Raw genomic sequence first — 21,123 nt, 5'->3', positions numbered from 1 at the left:
GTTCTTTTTTTCTTTAAAAACAACAAAAAAACTGACATAATAAGTAGTATTTTCTTACAGAGCGGCTTATATGATGTGGATTTTTTAAAAAAAGGACTAAACAAACAACTGTAAGTTTTCTTTCTTTAGTACCATTACTAAAAATAAAATAAAGTCACAAAACAGCATTTCTGTGAAACCTCTTTCTTTGCTTGTGGAGGATCTGTCAATATTTTTAGCTGAGATTTTTTGCTAGCATTAGGGGGCCGTAGATTTATTCAACATTTGAAAGGAAATTCCATCCCAGTATGCTTGTTTTTGCAAAACCGCAAGAGGAGATTTTACATTTCTGTTTTTCTTCAAGTGGTGGGGTAGAACTAAGCTGATCAAGCTGTGGGTTTGGCACATGTGTTTGGATTTCTATCATGAAATGTGCCTTTCAAAGCACAGCCTAGGGATGAAGGGGATTTGGAATGGGTGGAGGTGTTTGAGAGAGGTTTGGAAACGAGTTGCAGGAATCATGAAGTTTTTCCACAAAGAGATTTTCCAACCTTATTCTGGATTTTGTTCCTCATGTACTGCACCTGGATACACCAGGAGAACAGACCAGAGGAGCACTTTGAGTTTGATAAGGAGAAAAGCATTGGAATTGGCTGATCTAGTGATGTTTCTTTGTAAAACTTAAATCGGGGCAATGCTCACAGGAGAGTGTTTTTAAATCGGATCCACCATTTCCAACAGTCTAAAGGGTGGAAATGAACCTATTTCATTTATAAAACACTTGTTGTGCCCTCTAGTTATATGTACTTCTGTCTTTATTGATGTGGTCAATATGCTGTCAATGGACTTTTTGCAACGTTTCTTTATCCAAACTGTGCTGCATCGTTCTATCACAAGATGACAAAGGCAGGGATTCTCAATGCAACTTTTACTAGAATGAATGCCTTTAAACTTGGAGTTTGTGAATATGTATGTAACTATTAAATGTATATAATCTCTATCATATTTATCTAATGGAATTAATGTAATACTAATTGATCTTTGTACTTAATCATAATCTGTTACTCTATTACTCCGGTAACTGAATATTTTACAGGAACATTGGAATAAAGCTGCATCAGTTTTAATAACTGTATTCAGAACAACATACAACTGTGTCTGCCTGTGCTTGCTTATAAGTGCATTGTATGTGTATCACACACTTTCTGCAAACTTGTATTACCTATAATTTCAGAATCAATCATAAAGAGATGAACCTTAGTTTACACATTCTTTAATCACAAAAAAATGATTTAAAAAAGCATTTGATTCAATTTGGCACAACAGACTGTTTTATAAAATTCTTCAAAGTGCTGTAAGGGGTAAAATATATGACACAATAAAGTCAATGTATTCAGAAAACAAGTGCAGTGTGAAAATCGGTAACAAAAGAACACAGTTCTTCACACAGGGTCGTGGAGTGAGACAGGGCTGCAGTCTGAGCCCAACACTGTTCAACATCTACATCAATGAGTTGGCTACAGTGCTGGAACAGTCTGCAGTCCCTGGTCTCACTCTACATGATGCAGAGTGACCTGGTCCTGCTGTCACCCACAGAGCAGGGTCTTCAGAAGAGCCTGTCACTGCTAGAGCAGTACTGTCAGAACTGGGCACTGGCAGTAAACCTGGACAAGACCAGAGTTATGGTCTACCAGAAAAAAGCCAGATCTCAGGGAAACAGGTACTGCTTCACTCTGGGCAACACCACACTGGAGCACAGCACCAGTTACACCTACCTGGGTCTGACCATCAGTGCATCAGGGAGCTTTAACCTGGCAGTGAATGCATTAAAAGGAAAAGCACATAGGGCTTTCTCCGCCATTAAGAGGAAGCTGTATAACATGAAATCCCCCCATAAGAATATGGCAAAGTTGGACAAATACCCAACACAAATCCTGCATGCAGAATTCTGTAAAAAATATACTAAAATGCAGAGAAATACAGCGAATCTTGCATGCAGGGCTGAATTAGGCTGTTACCCACTGATGCTTAATATTAAAAAAGAGCACTAAAATACTGGATTCATTTAAACGACAGTGACCCAAAATCCTACCATCACAAAGCCCTGGCAAGCCAAGAGCTCAGCCCAGATAAGAGTCCCCTCAGCCAGCTGGCCATGAAGCTGGCTGCAATGAATGGCACTCACATCAGTCAGCTTCTGGACAACACTGCTAAAACAATGCCAATCAGAGTCAACCAAGTTATATCTCACCTCAAAAACTCATTTCACTCTCTGGGACAAAGAAACAAACTTGAATGCTATCAGGCCCTACAAAGAGACTTACCCTGGCAGAATACCTGGTCAGGGTGAAAGACACATTCCTACCTCTTTATTTAATTATTCCTTTTCATTATTTACTTTTGATATTGATGTTCATAATGTTTATGTAACTGCTTTGGCAATACCGCTAATTTTGTCATGGCAATAAAACACCTTTAAATAATTTGGAGAGAGAGAGAGAGAGAGAGAGAGAGAGAGAGAGAGAGAGAGAGAGAGAGAGAGAGGAGAGGAAACACTGTGATAGCCATAGCGTGAGTTTTGTTTAAACGTTTTGTGTTTGTTTTGTTTATATAAGTGTTCCAAGGCTCTTTAACTGCATTTCTGTGTATGGGATTGCTATTTCTGCTGCTGACCAGGCTTGACTGCCTGCCACAATGCCACAAGTGTACAGTATTTCAGGAGTGGTCAGTAATTTCTACGTGATATTGTTCACAGTCTTGAATAGGTTAACTGTATTAATAGGTTAAGCACATGTATTGCTTTTGGCAGAAAATGAGAACAACTTCCAAACAGCATCCAGAGAACGCCCTGAACCTTTCTAGTTGTTTTTGGCAATATCAAGAGACATTCTTCATTTTTCTTCATTTTTCTAAAGGTTCACATACTTCCTTCAAATAGCTGTGATGGGAAAGCAATCTAATTTTAAAAGTATTGTCAGTGGAAACAATTTCACAAGAACCTGATTCCAGGACCACAAACAGAATCATTTTCTATCACCAGTATGCTGTAAAAAACTATAAGAAAAAGATCTAGTTAAATACTTTTAATTCAACTGAAATTTTGGACGTAGCTGAATGCTGCGATATCCCACATAGTTTACTGCATAGTTTGGCCTATGCACTCTCCTTCATCAGAAAGCAAGCCTTGTTGAAAACCTTATCTAAATCTAGAAAAAGACACAAAGCCCACGAGTATATTTTTATTGCTTCCTAACCATTCTTTTCTCGTCAGTTTTCAACACAGGTTTTTTGTTGTTGTTTTTCAAAGAAAGTTTTTTTTATACCTTAAGATACACGTATTTATAAATAGCTTAAAATCATGTATAATTGAGTTATTTAGAAATAAATAACAATGTATTCAACGATAATCAACACTTACTGCCATTTTTTTTTTAAATGCGACACCTAGTGGTTTCCAAAAAATATTACACGGTAAGGATACAACAGAAAGCTCTTGGCCAAGTGTAGACTTTTTAAATCAAAATAATAGACATCTTCTTTGACTGATGGATATAATCAGCTGTACAGTATTTTAATTGTTTATTTTTGCAATGGACATGAATCAGACTGAACAAGGTGGTACAGGAATAGAACCAATATAATGCATGTCAATGGGTTTACTTACGCCTTATGCAAACAAACAGCGACATCTTGTGGTGGGAAAAGGGGTATGCTCGTGGATGTTAACTTGTATCAACCAACAGCGGAAGTAAAGTTGGTACACAATTAGTAGAGTTTAAAAACAGAAGCACTTGTAAGTTGTTTTTGTTTAAGACTAGAGAATTAACTCGTTTTTGTTATTTTTAAATGTAATAATTAAAACTTCACTTCATTACAACACTGTTAATATGGTGTGGGGCCACCATGGGGAGAGTAGTCTGCGTTTTGTTGTTCTGGAAGCAGCCCCTGTAAATTCACTGTAATTACACGACAATTTACATAGTTCTGCACTGTAAGTAAATGACATGTGCTCTTGAAGTGACACTTAGTGTGCCACGTTATTTGTTTTTTGTCGTTAAACTTTTTCGCTGCCAGGCTAGACAGAACACAACCTCACAGTGTTTGTATTAAAATCTTTGTGAACCTCTGTTCAATCAGAGTATCATCTTGTATCTAGAACTCACCTTATTCCTCATTCTCTAGTCGCTTTTGTATCCAAGGGGCGTCTTGCCCCGCCCCAGGGAAAAGCCCCCCCCCCCCCCCCACCAAAAAAAAATACATATCAAAGAACAAAATGCACTAGGATGAAAAATAGAGAACTTTATTTAAAAACTTTATTATAAATGTTCCTAAAAACGTTTTAACATTATAAGCATTTAAGAATTAGAGTCTTAACATGAACTGTACAATAAGCCGGTCCCTACACAAAGCTGGCCTGTATGGACAGGTGGCAAGAAATAAGCCATTACTCAAAAAGCCTCATCTTAAAGCACATATAAAGTTTGTGAAAAAGCATGTAGATGATACTGCAGACATGTGGGAAAAGGTTTTGTGGTCAGACAAGACAAAAATTGAACTTTCCGATCTAAATTCCAAGCGTTACGTCTGGCGCAAGCCCAGCACTGCACTTCACCCAGTCAACACCATCCCAACTGTCAAGCATGGTGGTGGCATCATGTTAATGTTCTTCAGGTGCCCAGTCAAAGGTGCTTCTACCAAGTATTGACTTCAGGGGCTGAATACTTATGCAACCAGTAAATCTCATTTTGTACATTTTCTTTGCAAGTTTTGCTGACATTTTGCACGCCTGGTTTCACAGACAGGCTTGTGGTTTTTGAACGTTACAATAAAAAGGAGGAAACAGCTTTTGAAGCGATAACATCTTTGCAACAAACACAAGGTGGAGGTGTGATGATGCCAGAAGTACACATTTATTATTCAAAATAAGATTAACATTTGTTTTCTTTATCCCCCTAACTTCAATAAAATCTTGATAAATACATATAGCACCTTCAGTTAATGTCTGCATTGTGCATTTTGAATTACTGTACCGTCCTGACAAGTACTGTATAAAGTGTGTGTGTGTGTGTGTGTGTGTGTGTGTGTGTGTGTGTGTGTGTGTGTAGTTGTATTCTAATTCAGCAAGAGCGTTTCATTTCCTTTGCTTTGCTCTGAAACATGTGCTGAGGCAATGTCACACACGCTTCGTTCAGTGAACCTCAACCTCAATCCGCGCTGTAAGCAGCAGATACTTTACCTGAAAGCGAAACATAAGTCATAGCAATACACAGTTGGTGCAATCAGTGTGTCTTGGCGCACCAGCAGGGATTGGATTGGTGCTACTACAAAACTTTGGAACTTGAAGCCTTAACAGTGCAGTTCAACCAAGATGTTTCTTTTCTCTCTCGCTGCTGTTGCGCTGCATGGTTTTTACTTCAGCGCTGCAGACGCATCTTTTCCGAATGTGAAGTCAAACAACATGAGCGCAGAAAACAACACCCTGTGCAGCGTGGTAGACAAGACCTTTACCTCAGTATTCTTGCCGAGTGTTTATGTGATCGTGTTCTTTATCGGTGTCATCAGCAATTGCTGGGGATTACGGCGTTTACTTGCAAAATGGACAACAATCGGCTACATCAAGGTGTTTGTTCTGAATCTTGGCATTGCGGACCTACTGTATGTAATCACATTACCTTTTCTGGTCTGTTACTATGCCATGGGCGAAAAGTGGATCTTCGGGCACGCCTTCTGTAAGATAACTCGATTTTGTTTCAATCTTAATTTATACGGGAGCATTGGATTCCTAACATGTATCAGTGTTTACCGGTATTTGGGCATTGTCCACCCAATGAAAGTGATGGGTAGAATCCGAGTATGTCATTCAGTCATAATATCTGTCATAACATGGGTTCTGGTCGTTGCTCAAATTGTCCCAGATTTCTACTTCAATAAATCAGATCAAAATTCTACCGCCTGCTATGACACTACATCAAATGACGAAATCTACGAGTACCTGCCGTATAGCATCGGATGGACTATCACTGGATTTTGTATACCGTTGCTTGTTATTTTGGTGTGCTATGGTCATGTAGCATTCGTTCTCACCAACAGGAAAATGCCCAGCGTGAACTCTTTGATGAAGCAGCGATGCTTGAAACTGATTGCAATCCTCACAGTGTTATTTGTCGTGTGCTTCATACCCTATCACGTTTTAAGGAATCTCAATTTAAAGACAAGGGTATTGCAAATTGAAGGGGAATGCAATGACGCTTTCAATCACATCTATGTGTCGTATCAGGTGAGCAGAGGACTTGCTTGTCTGAACAGCGCTATGAATCCCTTAGTTTATTTGGTAATCAATGACAAGGTCATTATAAAGATGAATGTTCTTAGCAGAAGGGCCAGACGTTCACTGGGGCATTTATCAGCTCGAAATTACACCGCAGTCGATGTACAGGTGGTCCGTTACCACCCGCGAAGAGACGATTCACTCTTAAAAACGGACAATGTCCAGGCCTGAATGGTTACAAGAGTGTGTTAAACAAATCCTTCAAATGTTGAATATTGAATGTGAAATCTGAAGAGACTGAACAACATGACGCTTCTGAATTGAAAACGGCTTCTTTTAATGCCCAATATGTTTCTACCATAGCGAAGTACAGAAATACACAGCATGCAGACAGATTTAGTGCAGCCGCGTTGGCTTCTTTCCAGCTTGTGTACGAACAGCACTCTATAGTGTATTCTGTATGATAAACTAATAATACCTGAAGCATTTCAATATTGCACTGTATATTAAATAGTCTATTTCATCTGGGTTACTCAGCGTTACTGTAAATAATCATATACAATGTATTAAACTATTTCAAACAGGGAATATTACTGCACTTAGGAAATTTGATTCAGCAACATTGTCAATCAACAGCGGCTCACTTTACATCGACAATGCTCTGACTTTATGATTAAGATATCTTATAGTCGTTTATTTTGTATCAACAAATCATCAAATACTGCACTCATATTAGTAATACATTACTGGTGAGGTTTGTTCAGGAATCCTTTACTAAATCACAATTTGCTTCCCCAAAACCTTTATCTGAATCCTTTGAGTCTCTGTCAGATGGCAAGTTTGCTGTTCATTCGCCTAGCAGGACCATTGAAATATTATTCTATACAGCAGATGCTTTTTAAAGTGTGGAAGTCAAGTAGACACATATTTCATTAAAGGCATCAGATAGTGCATCAGTCAATGTTTTTAAAAGCAGTGGATGGAAAAATAGATTTCTACAAGACATCTACATTGCCTCAGCAGCAGAACATTGTAAAGAATGTCTTTGTTTATGTTTTCAAAACTCAAATGAAGAAATATCTGTTCTAATTTGCGCAACCGCATTTAAAGCCTGCTTTGAATATTTGTTTTGTTTTTAAAATAGCAAGATGCTTGTCTAGCAAAGTGTAATGAAGAGCAAAACAGGACATTTTCTGAAACAAGATTTGTCTGACTTTTCCAGATCTATTCTAAAGTGGTTCCAGAAAATCCCCAGTCAAGTTCACACAACGTTTTTCTTATTTATATGAGCAGCCTTCTGTTAACACTTGATTAGTCTCCTTCCCTTTGGCAGGGGGAAACATCTGTCTGAAACATGCCGTAACACTGGCATTAGGTTGTGGGGCCACCATTAACAGGCAACATATCTGAGTGGTGTTTAATATGCACCTCACAGTGCTTACAACTTTCCTTCAGGTAAATTGGAGATGAAAAAAACAAAGTGTGTTCATCAAACCACAGTAATCTACAGTATATCGGTCTGTCAGATTGCTGTCTTGCTCGTCATGACTGAAAGTAACTTGCAACAGGAAGTACTTAGGTGCAGCACTGTATCAGTATAAATATTATGCATGTCTTCAATGTGTGTGTGTGTGTATGGTATTTACTCAAATTTAAGTCACACTTTTGTGTCAAAATAAAAGTTCAAATTTGGGGGGAGGAACTTGGATTCAAGGTTTTTAATTAGGGTACCAATTTACATTTGCGCATGTCAGTTATTCTGATGCGCTTGAACACGACCAACTGTACAAAGTACTGCCCACTACAGATATTACTCTCGGGACTGTGCCGGTATATTAAAATGGATGCACAGCGAACTTCAGGAACATTTTTTAATGCAGCTTTTAAAAGAAAAGTAATTTTGTTTACTGTGGAAATGACAGAGTCACGTTGGCCAAATTAAACAAACGAGGACAATAAAGCAGACTGAAGTTCAAAGTAATTTACCCTTTCCCAGCTACATAAACTGCAGTGACTGTTGTTCAATACTGAAAGTACTGTATTGTACATATTTTCTTTTCCCATTTGCATTTGTAATAGGTGGTGTACTCTGATGCTTTAATGTACTGTAATACAGTGTTCCCTGTTGGCACCTAGAAATTAAATAATTTAACCATTTTTTTTTCATTAAGAGTTAAAAGTGACTTGCATTCAGGGTCTATTTTTTTGGTGTCTGTATTTGGGGGTGCAACTTAAATTTGAGTAAGCACGGTATATATATAAATATTTCCTCATAATGCCATTTCACTTTGTATATGTTAAATTACTTAGAAAGGGTTGCTTGCTATAATACCATGAAAATACAATATAATCTAGCGAGTAAAAATAGTATTTTGGAAAAAAAATCATTCTGCTCTTGAATATAAAAATAAATGTGGTTTATGGATTATGTGTTTTGTTTTGTGTGGATTTTGTGTGTACTGTGCACTGCTGTATTATGATTTAAATGTTTGTTGTGCACTGTTGTTTTAGGTCGGCAGGGAAGAGTTAATTGCCTTCCCTGCCAAATCAGTTCACATGCAGAATGTGCCTGAGCCTGACTGAATGATTAACAAGCAATCAAGCTCAGGTATAGCTGCATAAGAGGCAGGAACCTCTCAGTCTTGGTTGGGTGTTCAGGGAGAAAGAACGGGATTTGGACCAGCTTGTTTTGTATCTGTTTGTTTGTTTTGGCCAACATGCCTTTTTGGTTTGTTAAGTGTTTTTGTTTTGTTTAAGTCTTTTATTCAATCTAATAAATACACGCATCAGCGCTTCATCTTGGTCTGACGTGACCACCAAGCCACCCATGTGACAGCCACACCCTCAGCAAAGAAGAGCGCAACTACTGTGTGACGTGAAGGGAGTCATTGGCAGTAGTGGAAGCTATCAAGCACTTTCGCCCCTACCTCTCCATCGGTTTGAGCTCCGCACCGACCATGCAGCGCTAAGTGGTTGGCTCGAAACACTCCAGACTTTCGACTTTTCCATTTAGCATCGACCTGGGGCAAAGCAGGGCAACACAGATGCCCTGTCCAGGTGGCCCTGCAGTGGGTTGTCAGTACTGCGATGGGCAGGAGGCGAGAGAGAGAGAGAGTTGCTGGGAGAGGATGGAGCGACGGTGACAGTGCAAGAGGTACAGCCCTTATTCCTTACTGAATGGCGGGAGCAGCAAGGAAAGGACCCAGAGCTCGTCCCCTTGCTGTGATGGAAAGAAGAGAATCGCTGGCCAGACTGGATGGAAATAGCCCCCCTCTCCCAAGCGATCAAAGGGCTGTGGCCGCAGTGGGAATCTCTGGAGTGCCTGGATGGCGCGCTGCACCGGCGATGGCAGGTTCCTGCCAGTGGAGAACAGCAAAGGCAGTTGGTGGTGCCTGTCTCTCACAGAGACAATACTCGCTGGCCATCGCTACCAGCAAACATCAGTGGGACTGGGAACACCACTTACCTCTTGTTCTGCTTGCCTGCCACACAGGAGTCAATGCACAGGCTGTGTGGTCCAGTGGTTAAAGAAAAAGGGCTTGTAACCAGGAGGTACCCGGTTCAAATCCCACCTCAGCCACTGACTCATTGTGTGACCCTGAGCAAATCACTTAACCTCCTTGTGCTCCGTCTTTTGGGTGAGATGTAATTGTAAGTGACTCTGCAGCTGATGCATAGTTCACACACCCTAGTCTTTGTAAGTCGTCTTGGATAAAGGTGTCTGCTAAATAAACAAATAATAATAATAATAATTCCTGCATTGCTGATGATGGGACGAGAGCTGAGTCACAGTACCTCCAGGTACACCAGGGACTGAGTACTAAGAGAAAAGGGTCGGCACTTCCAAGCGGGTGAGTTGGTTTGGTTTTACAGCCCCCTGCTGGCAGAAAGGGCACTCTCCTAAGCTGGACTCTGCCTGGGTAGACCCGTGTACAGTGCTGGAACAGCTGGGGGAGGTGGTCTACCAGGTTCAATTGTGCAACTGGGGGTCTGATGCTTGCTGAATATTTTTAGCTGGCATTTTTATTAGTTTATAAATATATTACGCTACATTTTACCTAAATATTTTTTAAAAAACTATCAACATTTATTAATGTTAGTAAGCTAGTCAATTGCTTCTTGCTAGTTTATACTGTTGCAATTGTTTTAGTTCGCTAAGAAAATGTTTGCCATTGCCTTGGACTTGCTTCAAATCTGAGTGCTTTTCAAACCTTATCCTTAAGTTTCATTAACAGTATAGGTTGTTCTTACAACCATTTATGTTCTTTTTGTTTTGAATTTGTATTGCAGTGTGGGGAAGGCCATAGACTCTACGGCAGGGGCGTCAAACTCCAGTCCTCAAGGGAGTTTTCATTCCAACTTAAGCTCTCAATTAACATAACTGATCTAATTATTTGTTCAATTTGATATATTTAATATTTTTCAATGTCTTTCACAGTTGATGGTTTTAAAAACGCACTTGATTCACTACCTATGAAACATTTTGAGGCCTGAAGAGAAGTGTTAAATGTGTCCAATTAATCAAATAATTAGACCAATTAAGTAATTGAGAGCTCGGGTGGAATGAAAGCCAGAAGACACTGCGGCCCTCCAGGAACTGAGTTTGACACCCCTGCTCTACGGCAATCATTGTCGCTATATCTTATTATAGTCTATGAGGCTGCCTGTAAGTGTTTTTATGTGCACAGGAAAATAATGTATGTTTAAAAGAAATATGTATTTCCTGGTTGAAACAAAGACATGGACTGTTCCCTGTAAATCAAACTGTTTAAGAATAAAGCACAGGTCATATAAAACATGTGATAAACACATACACTGCAAATATATAAGAACTATTTCAAACCTAATGAGGAACTATGCCTTTTCACTTGACCAAAAACAGTTACATCTAATGTTAAAAGACATATCAGTAAATGTGAATACAGCAGAGCAAACATCTTATGAGATCAGACCCTTAATCTTTACACCTGCCTGCTGAAACGTGTTCACGAGTTCAACGCCCACTGTGTAAAGAATCATGCAAGTAAAATAGATCTGTTCTTCCTGTTTGATGCTGTAAAAGGCACAACACTTTGATTTTACCCTGAAATATAAATGCATTGATTGTTTTAGCTGTTCTTCAATGGTTAAGTCTTGTTGTCCACTTTGTACAACTGGCACTTATGACACCTGCGACAACTCGCAGCAGTAACGCGGTTAGAGATTAAGAACTAAAACCCAATTGAAAGAAGGGGGTTGCCTAGTTTTCACAAAGGCATTTTTGTTTTTACTTTGTTTTAATGGAAAATACCTAAATAAGTGATATTTCCAAGTGGGTAATATATATATATATATATATTATATATATATATATATATATATATATATATATATATATATATATATATATATATATTGTAATAAAGCGCAATTCACTCGGGTTCGTTGCCCCTTTAAAAATAGACCCAACACGACAGAAATGGATTTTAAGCGCTGGTGCGCTATGTTTAATAAACACAAAAATCTAACAAAACACACAAAATAAACACCTAGCTCTGTCCGAGCACTAACTAACACACCGGAACACCCTGGCTAACACGGGACAGCTACACGGTTTCCCCGTCCTTACAAAACACACTGGTTTTATACAGCACTTACTTTTTTTTTTTAACTCTTGACTGCCAGGAAGCAGAGCACACCTTTCTGCCTCCTTCTCCTCAGCAGCCTTGAGCAGACTAGCTGCCTCTCTTAAATACCCTGCACCTGGTTTTAATTTAACAATAGCTACCAGGTGCAGGGGATAATTAATAATAAAACAATTAACAAATCAATGAAACAATAAACCAAAACAATTAAACTAAACAAATGTGCATTCCACACATGTTTTCCACTCAGGGAGGCTTTAACCCCCTCCCTGCTGTGTTACAATATATATATATATATATATATATATATATATATATATATATATATATATATATATATATATATATATATATATATATGCTGTGCTGTGCTGCTGTGTACCAAAATGATCAATATTTCAATCAATTATTCTACCCTTTTAAGTACCTGAAATATCATTTTCTCTTCTTTATTTTCTCATATATATATATATATATATATACAGTGCCTTGCAAAAGTATTCAGACCCCTGACCAATTCTCTCATATTATCATATTACTGAATTACAAATGGCACATTGAAATGTCATTCTGTTTGATATTTTATTCTAAAACACTGAAAATCAATTATTGTAAGGTGACATTGGTTTTATGTTGGGAAATATTTTTAAGAAAAATAAAAAAAACTGAAATATCTTGCTTGCAAGCTTGGGAGGAAATTCACCTTTCAGCAGGACAATGATCCCAAGCACAAGGCCAAAGCAACATTGGAGTGGCTCAAGAACAAAAAGGTGAATGTCCTACAGTGGCCCAGTCAAAGTCCTGATCTCAATCCCATTGAGAATCTGTGGCACTATTTGAAAATTGCAGTCCACAAGCGTCATCCAACCAACCTGAACAACCTGGAGCAAATCTGCCAAGAAGAATGGGCCAAAATCACTCTGACACTGTGTGCAAAGCTGGTACATTCTTACCCCAAAAGACTTAAAGCAGTTATTGCAGCGAAAGGTGGCTCTACCAAATATTAATGTGTGGGGTTTGAATACTTATGCAAGCAAGATATTTCAGTTTTTTATTTTTCTTAAAAATATTTTTCCAACATATAACATAAAACCAATGTTACCTTACAATAATTGATTTTGAGTTTCAGTGTTTTAAAATAAAATATCAAACAGAACGAAATTTCAATGTACCATTTGTAATTCAGTAATATGAGAGACTTGGTCAGGGGTCTGAATACTTTTGCAAGGCACTGTATATATATATCGAAGTTGAAGTAAAAGATAGAAGCAAAATGATGTTACAATATATAGAACAGCATTACATCATGTTAGAATAAATCATGGATTTGAATGTAAACAAGTAGTTGTCATGCCGTCAAAAACCTATAAATACCTCCAATGTTCTGATTCAAACACAGGCTCCCTTGAGAAAGATATGTACAACATATCGAAACGTTGGGCAGCTGGCTCTTTGAGCTAATATATATATATATATATATATATATATATATATATATATATATATATATATATATATATATATATAAACGCATACAGAGCCACCTATGAAACATAAGAAATACAAAAGTAAATGAACCAATGGTTCAGCACTTTACAAAGAACAAGCAGAATATGAATAACATGAATGACCTGAAATTCGTAGTTTTAGAAAAAAAAATGTAATTAGACAATGTACAATATAGAAGACAAAAAGAAAATAAATGAATAAATAATTGCTTGAAGGTTTAAATAGAAAGGAATAGTAGATCATTACCTCATCAACTACAGTATGTGGTGAATAACATCACAATCACATAATAGATTTAAATAGAAATAAATGAGTGTCGTTGCCATCAAAAGCCTATAAGTACCTCCACTTTCCCTTGATAAAGGTATGTAAACATACCGAAACATTGGCTCTTATTATATATATATATATATATATATATATATATATATATATATATATATATATAAAAAGTCATATTTTTATTTTAAATCATATTTGTTACTATTGAATTACAAAGTTTACATGGGGCCAAAAATACACTTAAATTATTCAGAATAACTTCCTAATTTCAAGAATATATGGATAAATACATTTAAATGTTGCTTTATAATCCAGACTCCCCCTACTATAAATTCATTATACTTATTGTAACTGTCTAATATAATACACAGAACATACACAGTTGTATGTTGTGCAAGGATTGTTCTCGTTGTACATAGATCCTTCAGTTCATTTTTGTATCGTGCATTTTGAAGAAATGTACCCGAGTCTGTGCAGTGGTGTATGGATCAGTGATTTGCCACTTTGAAAAGTGCAACGCATCTGTAAACGTCACAACTGTCGACTATAAGACACCCTACTGCAGTGGTGCGCCCCTTTTTTAGCATAAATTTTGCTCAAGGCGAATACAGTATGCACACCAGGGCTGCCAGATTTCTGACACAAAAATAGCGACCTCGGTCTTCCATAAAGTCCCAAACAAGCGGAACCCTAGCCACGCCCAATTTCTGGTCACACTAGCCAATCTTTAAGAAGCATAAAGTGGGGTACGGTTGGGGAGAAAATTAGTTTCTGTTCTGCTATTAGGACTACTTTTCGTGGATATGTGTTGAAATATGCGCTGTATCTAGCCTCAGACGACTCATGTAATTTTGAAATATGTATTTAGAGCCTAAAATTAAAGGTAGACACATTTAAAAGCATGTAAAAGTATACAACCTTTGCTTTTTTTCCATACACTACATGCGTAATAGTAATACGAGTACAGTATTAGTAGTAAGCCGTAGTCTTTAGCCGTATATTGCACCACAGTAACTGAATTGCGAATAGCAGTATGATAAGTCTGATGCATAAGCCAATATATTTAGCATAATAAACATAGTAATGAAACATGGTAACTCAGTCACGTACACGTGGTAACGCAGACACGTATATATTGTAGCACTGGATGAAATTACTATCGGAAAAAGAAGGCAGTCTTGACAACAGAGCACAGTTCAGAATCTCAGCACCCTACCGCACAGTTCAGAATCTCAGCACCCTGCCCCATGGTTCAGAATATCAGCACCCTGCCGCACGATTCAGAATCTCAGCACCCTGCAGCACCCTGCCGCACGGTTCAGAATCTCAGCACCCTGCCGCACGGTTCAGAATCTCAGCACTCTGCCGCACGGTTCAGAATCTCAGCACCCTGCCGCACGGTTCAGAATCTCAGCACCCTCAGAATCTCAGCACCCTGCCGCACGGTTCAGAATCTCAGCACCCTGCCGCACGGTTCAGAATCTCAGCACTCTGCCGCATGGTTCAGAATCTCAGCACCCTGCCGCACGGTTCAGAATCTCAGCACCCTGCCGCACGGTTCAGAATCCCAGCACCCTGCCGCAGGGTGCAAGCAATCGTCCCGCAAGTTAACAGTTGCGGAGCAATACAGCAACAGACAAAGCCGGTCTGCCTGTATGAGGCGCCTTTCAGGAAATAATTCATTGGTTAATTTATGAACAGTATGGTTCATTTATTTTTAATATAAATCATTTATTTACAGTATGGTTAATTTATTTTTAAGATGGTTCATTTATAAACAATATGGTTGGGACATGAAATGGCATTCTGAAGAACACACTTGGGGTCCTTACTAGCATACCATATAGACGCATAAATAAACGCATAAGTTATACTTGGATTGGATTCAGGAATATACTCGTTACGGTTTTTATGGATGCATTGATAGCATACATTTGTTATGTCTTTTACTTTTGACATAAGCAACCAGGAACCAAAAAAAAAGCCCAAACACAACTGTAGCAAGTCATGAAAAGAAATAACTGTCTCCTTTTGCTCCTTTTGTGGAGACGAAATACAATAAATAAAACAATGAAATAGAGTATGGGTACACCACACACACTAAGAAAAGGAAACAGTTCAGGGAATACCACCAGCGTGTTAAGGAGCTAATGTGATTATTATTATTATTATTTACAACATTATTAAAACAAAGACGCTTCATTTTACAGAAAAACGAAACCAGTGCGTGGTGCTACCCTTCACTTTGACTAAAATTAAGGTGCAATGAAATAAAGAGAGATAGACATGGTGGGGTAAGATAAATTCCATATTTGTCATATAAACTAATGTACATTTCTCTCCTTTTATTATCTAATAAACTTATATGCAAAATCCTTAGCTGAGTATAAGCAGGAGTCTCTAGTGATATCATAAATGCACAAAAAAATAAAAAAATCTAAAAAGGGGGCCTTTTACCCCCACGCGAGGGCAAAAAGCCCCCATGAGGGCTTCTTACCCCTACATGCTACTCCAATGTATGTTCACTCAAAAACACACGTCACTCAAACGTTTTAACAATTTAATGATCTTTTATTAACGGTATTTTAATTCAAGGAACACCAACAAGAAGGGCTATTTTTCAATATTAATGCGTATATATTAATGCGTATATGATGATGCTCTGATGATTTTTCTTATGTTCGTTCGAGGCATAGTGCTGAATCTGAAGGAGAAATACGAATAAAATCAATGAGTAACAGTATATCTTCTGAGCGCTACCATTGTGATACTACTGTTACTATGAATTAATAATCTTTCATCATCCAACGGAGAGGTGGGAGAGTTTGAAATGCTGCTTTTTTGAACGAAAGTAAAAAGGTAGAAATATTTTAATCTTGGAGACTAAAATACCAAGATCAGACTTGGAAATGGTTGGAGCTAATAATAATAATAATAATAATAATAATAATAATAATAATAATAATAATAATAATAATCTAGGCTACTTAATATTGAACAATCTCATTTATTACAATTCTGTAACTTTAACTTTGCCATTCTTCACTGTACAAACTTTTTCAGTCAAACTACAACACAAGTGAACTAAGACGTGCTATAGCTGCCCTTGACAAACTTACATTAGGGCCTAGCTAGATAGTCACTGTAGAACTTGGGGCGGGTTACATAAACATCTCCTATTAGTACGATACAGTGTGTCATATTTTCTTTAAAAAAAAAAAAAAAAAAAAACACTCCAAGCTTGCAATTTACATCACGGGGTAAGAGGCCTCCGTAAGTGTGTGTGTGTGCAGTTGTATTCTAATTCAGCAAGTGCGTGTCATTTCCTTTGCTATGAAAGCACATGCCTCATTCACGAAACCTCACTCAATCCGCACTGGGAGCAATTGAACCTGAAAGCGAAAAAAATTAGTCATAGTAATACACAGTTGTTGCAATCCACGTGTTTGAATAATACGGCTCTTGTCTTTGATTGAATTGAATGCTCAGGGATTGGATTGCATGCCCTGACAAGCGGTGCTACTGCAAAACTTTGGAACTTGAAGCCTTGACAGAGTAGTTCAACCAATATGTTTCTTTTCTCTCTGGCTGCTATTGCGCCGCATGGTTTTTACTTAAGCGCTGCAGACGCATCTATTCCGAATGAGAAGTCAAACATGAGCGCAGAAAACAACACCCGGTGCAGCGTGGTAGACAAGACCTTTACCTCAGTATTCTTGCCGAGTGTTTATGTGATCGTGTTCTTTGTCGGTGTCATCAGCAATTGCTGGGGATTACGGAGTTTACTTGCAAAATGGACAACAATCGGCTGCATCAACGTGTTTGTTCTGAATCTTGGCATTGCGGACCTACTGTATGTAATCACTTTACCTTTTCTGGTCTGTTACTATGCCATGGACAGAAAGTGGATCTTCGGGCACGCCTTCTGTAAGATAACTCGATTTTGTTTCAATCTTAATTTATACGGGAGCATTTGATTCCTAACATGTATCAGTGTTTACCGGTATTTGGGCATTGTCCACCCAATGAAAGTGATGGGTAGAATCCGAGTATGTCATTCAGTCATAATATCTGTCATAACCTGGGTTCTGGTCATTGCTCAAATTGTCCCAGATTTGTACTTCGATAAATCAGATCAGAATTCTACAACCGCCTGCTACGACACTACATCAAATGACGAAATCTTCAAGTACCTGCCGTATAGCATCGGATGGACTATCACTGGATTTTATATACCGTTGCTTGTTATTTTGGGGTGCTATGGTCATGTAGCATTCGTTCTCACCAACAGGAAAAAGCCCAGCGTGAACTCTTTGATGAAGCAGCGATGCTTGAAACTGATTGTAATCCTCACAGTGTTATTTGTCGTGTGCTTCATACCCTATCACGTTTTAAGGAATCTCAATTTAAAGACAAGGGTATCGCAAATTGAAGGGAAATGCAGTGACGCTTTCAATCACATCTATGTGTCTTATCAGGTGAGCAGAGGACTTGCTTGTCTGAACAGCGCTATGAATCCCTTAGTTTATTTGGTAATCAATGACAAGGTCATTATAAAGATGAATGTTCTTAGTAGAAGGGCCAGACGTTCACTGGGGCATTTATCAGCTCGAAAATCCACTCAGTTGTCGATGGACAGGTTGGATTCTACATGAACACCCGCGAAGAACCGATTCACTTAAAAAACTGATTCGGGCTTCTTAAAAAAAATGTGCCAGTCCTGAAGTGGTTACAAAAGTGTTTTAAACAAACCCTTCAAATGTTAAATGTTGAATATTGAATGTGAAATCTGAAAAGAGACTCAACAGCATGACGCTTCTGAATTGAAAACGGCTCCTTTTAATGCTCAATATGTTTCTTCCATAGAGAAGTGCAGAAATACACAGCATGGAAACATATTTTTTTTGGGCAGCCACTACCAGCTTGTGTATGTGCAGCACTCTATACTATATTATGTATTCTGTTATATATGAGACACTATTTTGAAGATCATGCTTAATTATGGTAAATTAAGTTTATAAAAATAAATACAAAATAATAGTGCTTATTGTACGTAAAATACCTGAAGCATTTCTATATTGCACTGTATATTAAGTAGTCTATTTCATCTGGGTTACTCAGTGTTACTGTAAATAATCATGTACATTGTATTAAACTGTTTGGGAATATTACTGCACTTATGAAATTTGATTCAGCAACATTGCCAATCAACAGCGACTCACTTTACATCGACAATACTCTGACTTTATGATTAAGATGTCTTCTAGTCATTGTATGGACAAATCATCAAACACTGCACTGGTATTAGTAATACATTACCTGAATCCTTTGAGTCTCTGTCAGATGGCAAGGTTGCTGTTCATTTGCCTAGCAGGACCAATGAAATATTATTCTATACAGCAGATGCTTTTTAAAGTGTGGAAGTCAAGTAGATACATATTTCAGTGCCTTCGTTAAAGGCATCAGACAGTGCACCCATCAATGTTTTTAAAGAAGTGGATGGAAAAATAGATTTCTGCAAGACAACATATATTTTGATATCTTGATACATTGCCTCAGTAGCAGAACATTGTAACAAGAATGCCGTTGTTTATGTTTTCAAAACTCAAGTGAAGAAATATCTGGCCTAATTTGCACTACCTTTTATACTTGAATCATTTAAAGCCTGCTTTGAATTTTTGTTTTGTTTTAAAATATCAAGATGCTTGTCTAGCAAAGTGTAATGAAGAGCAGAACAGGACATTTTCTGAAACAAGATTTGTCTGACTTTTCCAGATCTATTCAAGGTTTTTCTTATCTATATTGGGTGTTCCTCAGTTTGTGGGCGTCCTTCTGTTAACATTTTAGTTATTTCCTTCCCTTTGGCAAAGGAATCATGGTAGCGAAGTTTATCAGTAGATTCTCATTCATTTCTGCAGTATGACTCCTCACACCCTAAGGCTTGCCGAGACTCCATTCCCTATTCACAACTGTTAAGACGTATTTGCAGCGACAATCAAGATTTCTTTGCCAAAAGCAAGGAAATGTGTGTGTTTTTTGGAAATTGTGGCTTTCCAGACAAGATCATCACTAAAGCTAAATCCTGCATTTCAAATATAAATAGAAAAAATGCTTTATATAATAACAATATACAACACACAGATGATAGAATCCCTCTGGTCCTCACTTACCACCCGACCAGCAGAAAGATACAGACAATTGTGCAAAGAAACTTTACAACAAGACCCATCTACAGCGCCTATTCAAGACCCCCCTTGATATCATATAGAAGAGACAATAATATAAGAGAATATGTGGTACACAGTGCTATTCGTCCTTCTGAGGAACCTTTGAAAGGCACATATCCATGTAATAGACCATGATGTAATACCTGTAAATACATTCATTCTGAAACAGAGATTAGAGGCACTAAATCTTCATTCAACATTCATGAACATTTTACATGTACCTCTAAAGGAATAGTCTATTGCATTATCGGCAAGAAATGCAACAAATTGTATATTGGGGAAACTAAAAGGCGTTTAGCAGACCAGTTTGTAGAACACTTAAGAAGCATTCACATTAACACCACTACATTTCCAGTAGCCCATCACTTCAACAGTGATGATCACACTGCTGAAGACATCACAGTTAATGTGATCAATCAGTGCTATGGAACAAATGTTGCTCGGAAACAAAAGGAGCGAGAGTTTATCTTCAAACTGGGAACTTTGGAACCTCTGGCAATAAATATTCTATTCTAATAATGACATCATCCACAGAATTTTTGTATAATTACAACTCTTGAATAGCAACAAGTTTACTGCACTGTGTTTACTTTTCTTTTTAAACAGCTGAAGAAGGGCTTTTGCCTGAAACGTCCTGAAAATAAAATATTTTTTAATCTTTTAAACTTTTTGTGTACATTTTTAAAAAACCTTTTCTTTCATATGCCTTCAATTTTGTACACTGCAGTTTTATATATATATGTATTTATATATATATATATACAAAATATAAATCCTCATAATACTGTTTGATATAAACATAAAGGTCTGGTTTATGGATTACCAGATGTTCTTCTTACAGTGTTTAACTTAGTGTCATACAACATTCAACAGACCACAAAACCACCACACAATTCAGCATGGTGAGATGGTTTGTGTAAAATAAGGGTTTTGACAGCACCGTGCCTGGAGGTTCGTGTGTAATATATTTTTCTGAAGAATTTTTTGGCTTCTATACAAGTTTAAAGAAAATTCTCAGTTTGCTTGCCTTCACTTCTGGGAGGCTTGTACTGCTTTACTTCCTAGGTCTTCATATCTCAACAGTCTCTCCCAAGTCAAAGAATCATGCAAAGCACATCAGTTATTAGGGGAAGCAACTGGCTGGTCACTGACAGGAAAGGAGGCCCTGAAAGGGTGGGGACAATTTGTCTCTCCATGGAAAAAAGGACCAATTATGTGTAAATACACGTTTGCT

At 37.8% G+C, this 21,123-nt stretch overlaps 1 protein-coding gene and 1 pseudogene across 1 annotated transcript; both read left to right on the top strand.

The window, feature by feature from the left end:
* Positions 1 to 5,146: 5,146 nt before the first annotated feature.
* Positions 5,147 to 8,675, top strand: LOC117417635 (P2Y purinoceptor 1). The gene has a single exon (XM_034029789.3). It carries the CDS (start codon positions 5,348 to 5,350, stop codon positions 6,476 to 6,478), a length of 1,131 nt encoding a protein of 376 aa, XP_033885680.3. The 5' UTR covers positions 5,147 to 5,347; the 3' UTR covers positions 6,479 to 8,675.
* Positions 8,676 to 17,004: 8,329 nt separating this feature from the next.
* LOC117418883 (P2Y purinoceptor 1-like) lies at positions 17,005 to 20,519 on the top strand (annotated as a pseudogene).
* The last annotated feature ends 604 nt before the right edge of the window (positions 20,520 to 21,123 follow it).

Source organism: Acipenser ruthenus, chromosome 18 (assembly GCF_902713425.1).
Source record: "Acipenser ruthenus chromosome 18, fAciRut3.2 maternal haplotype, whole genome shotgun sequence".
Lineage (NCBI taxonomy): Eukaryota > Metazoa > Chordata > Actinopteri > Acipenseriformes > Acipenseridae > Acipenser > Acipenser ruthenus.
This window is presented reverse-complemented; position numbering and strand designations above follow the sequence as displayed.

Coding starts and splice junctions, on each gene's coding strand:
- LOC117417635 (XM_034029789.3), top strand. CDS start 5,348: ATGTTTCTTTTCTCTCTCGCTGCTGTTGCGCTGCATGGTTTTTACTTC.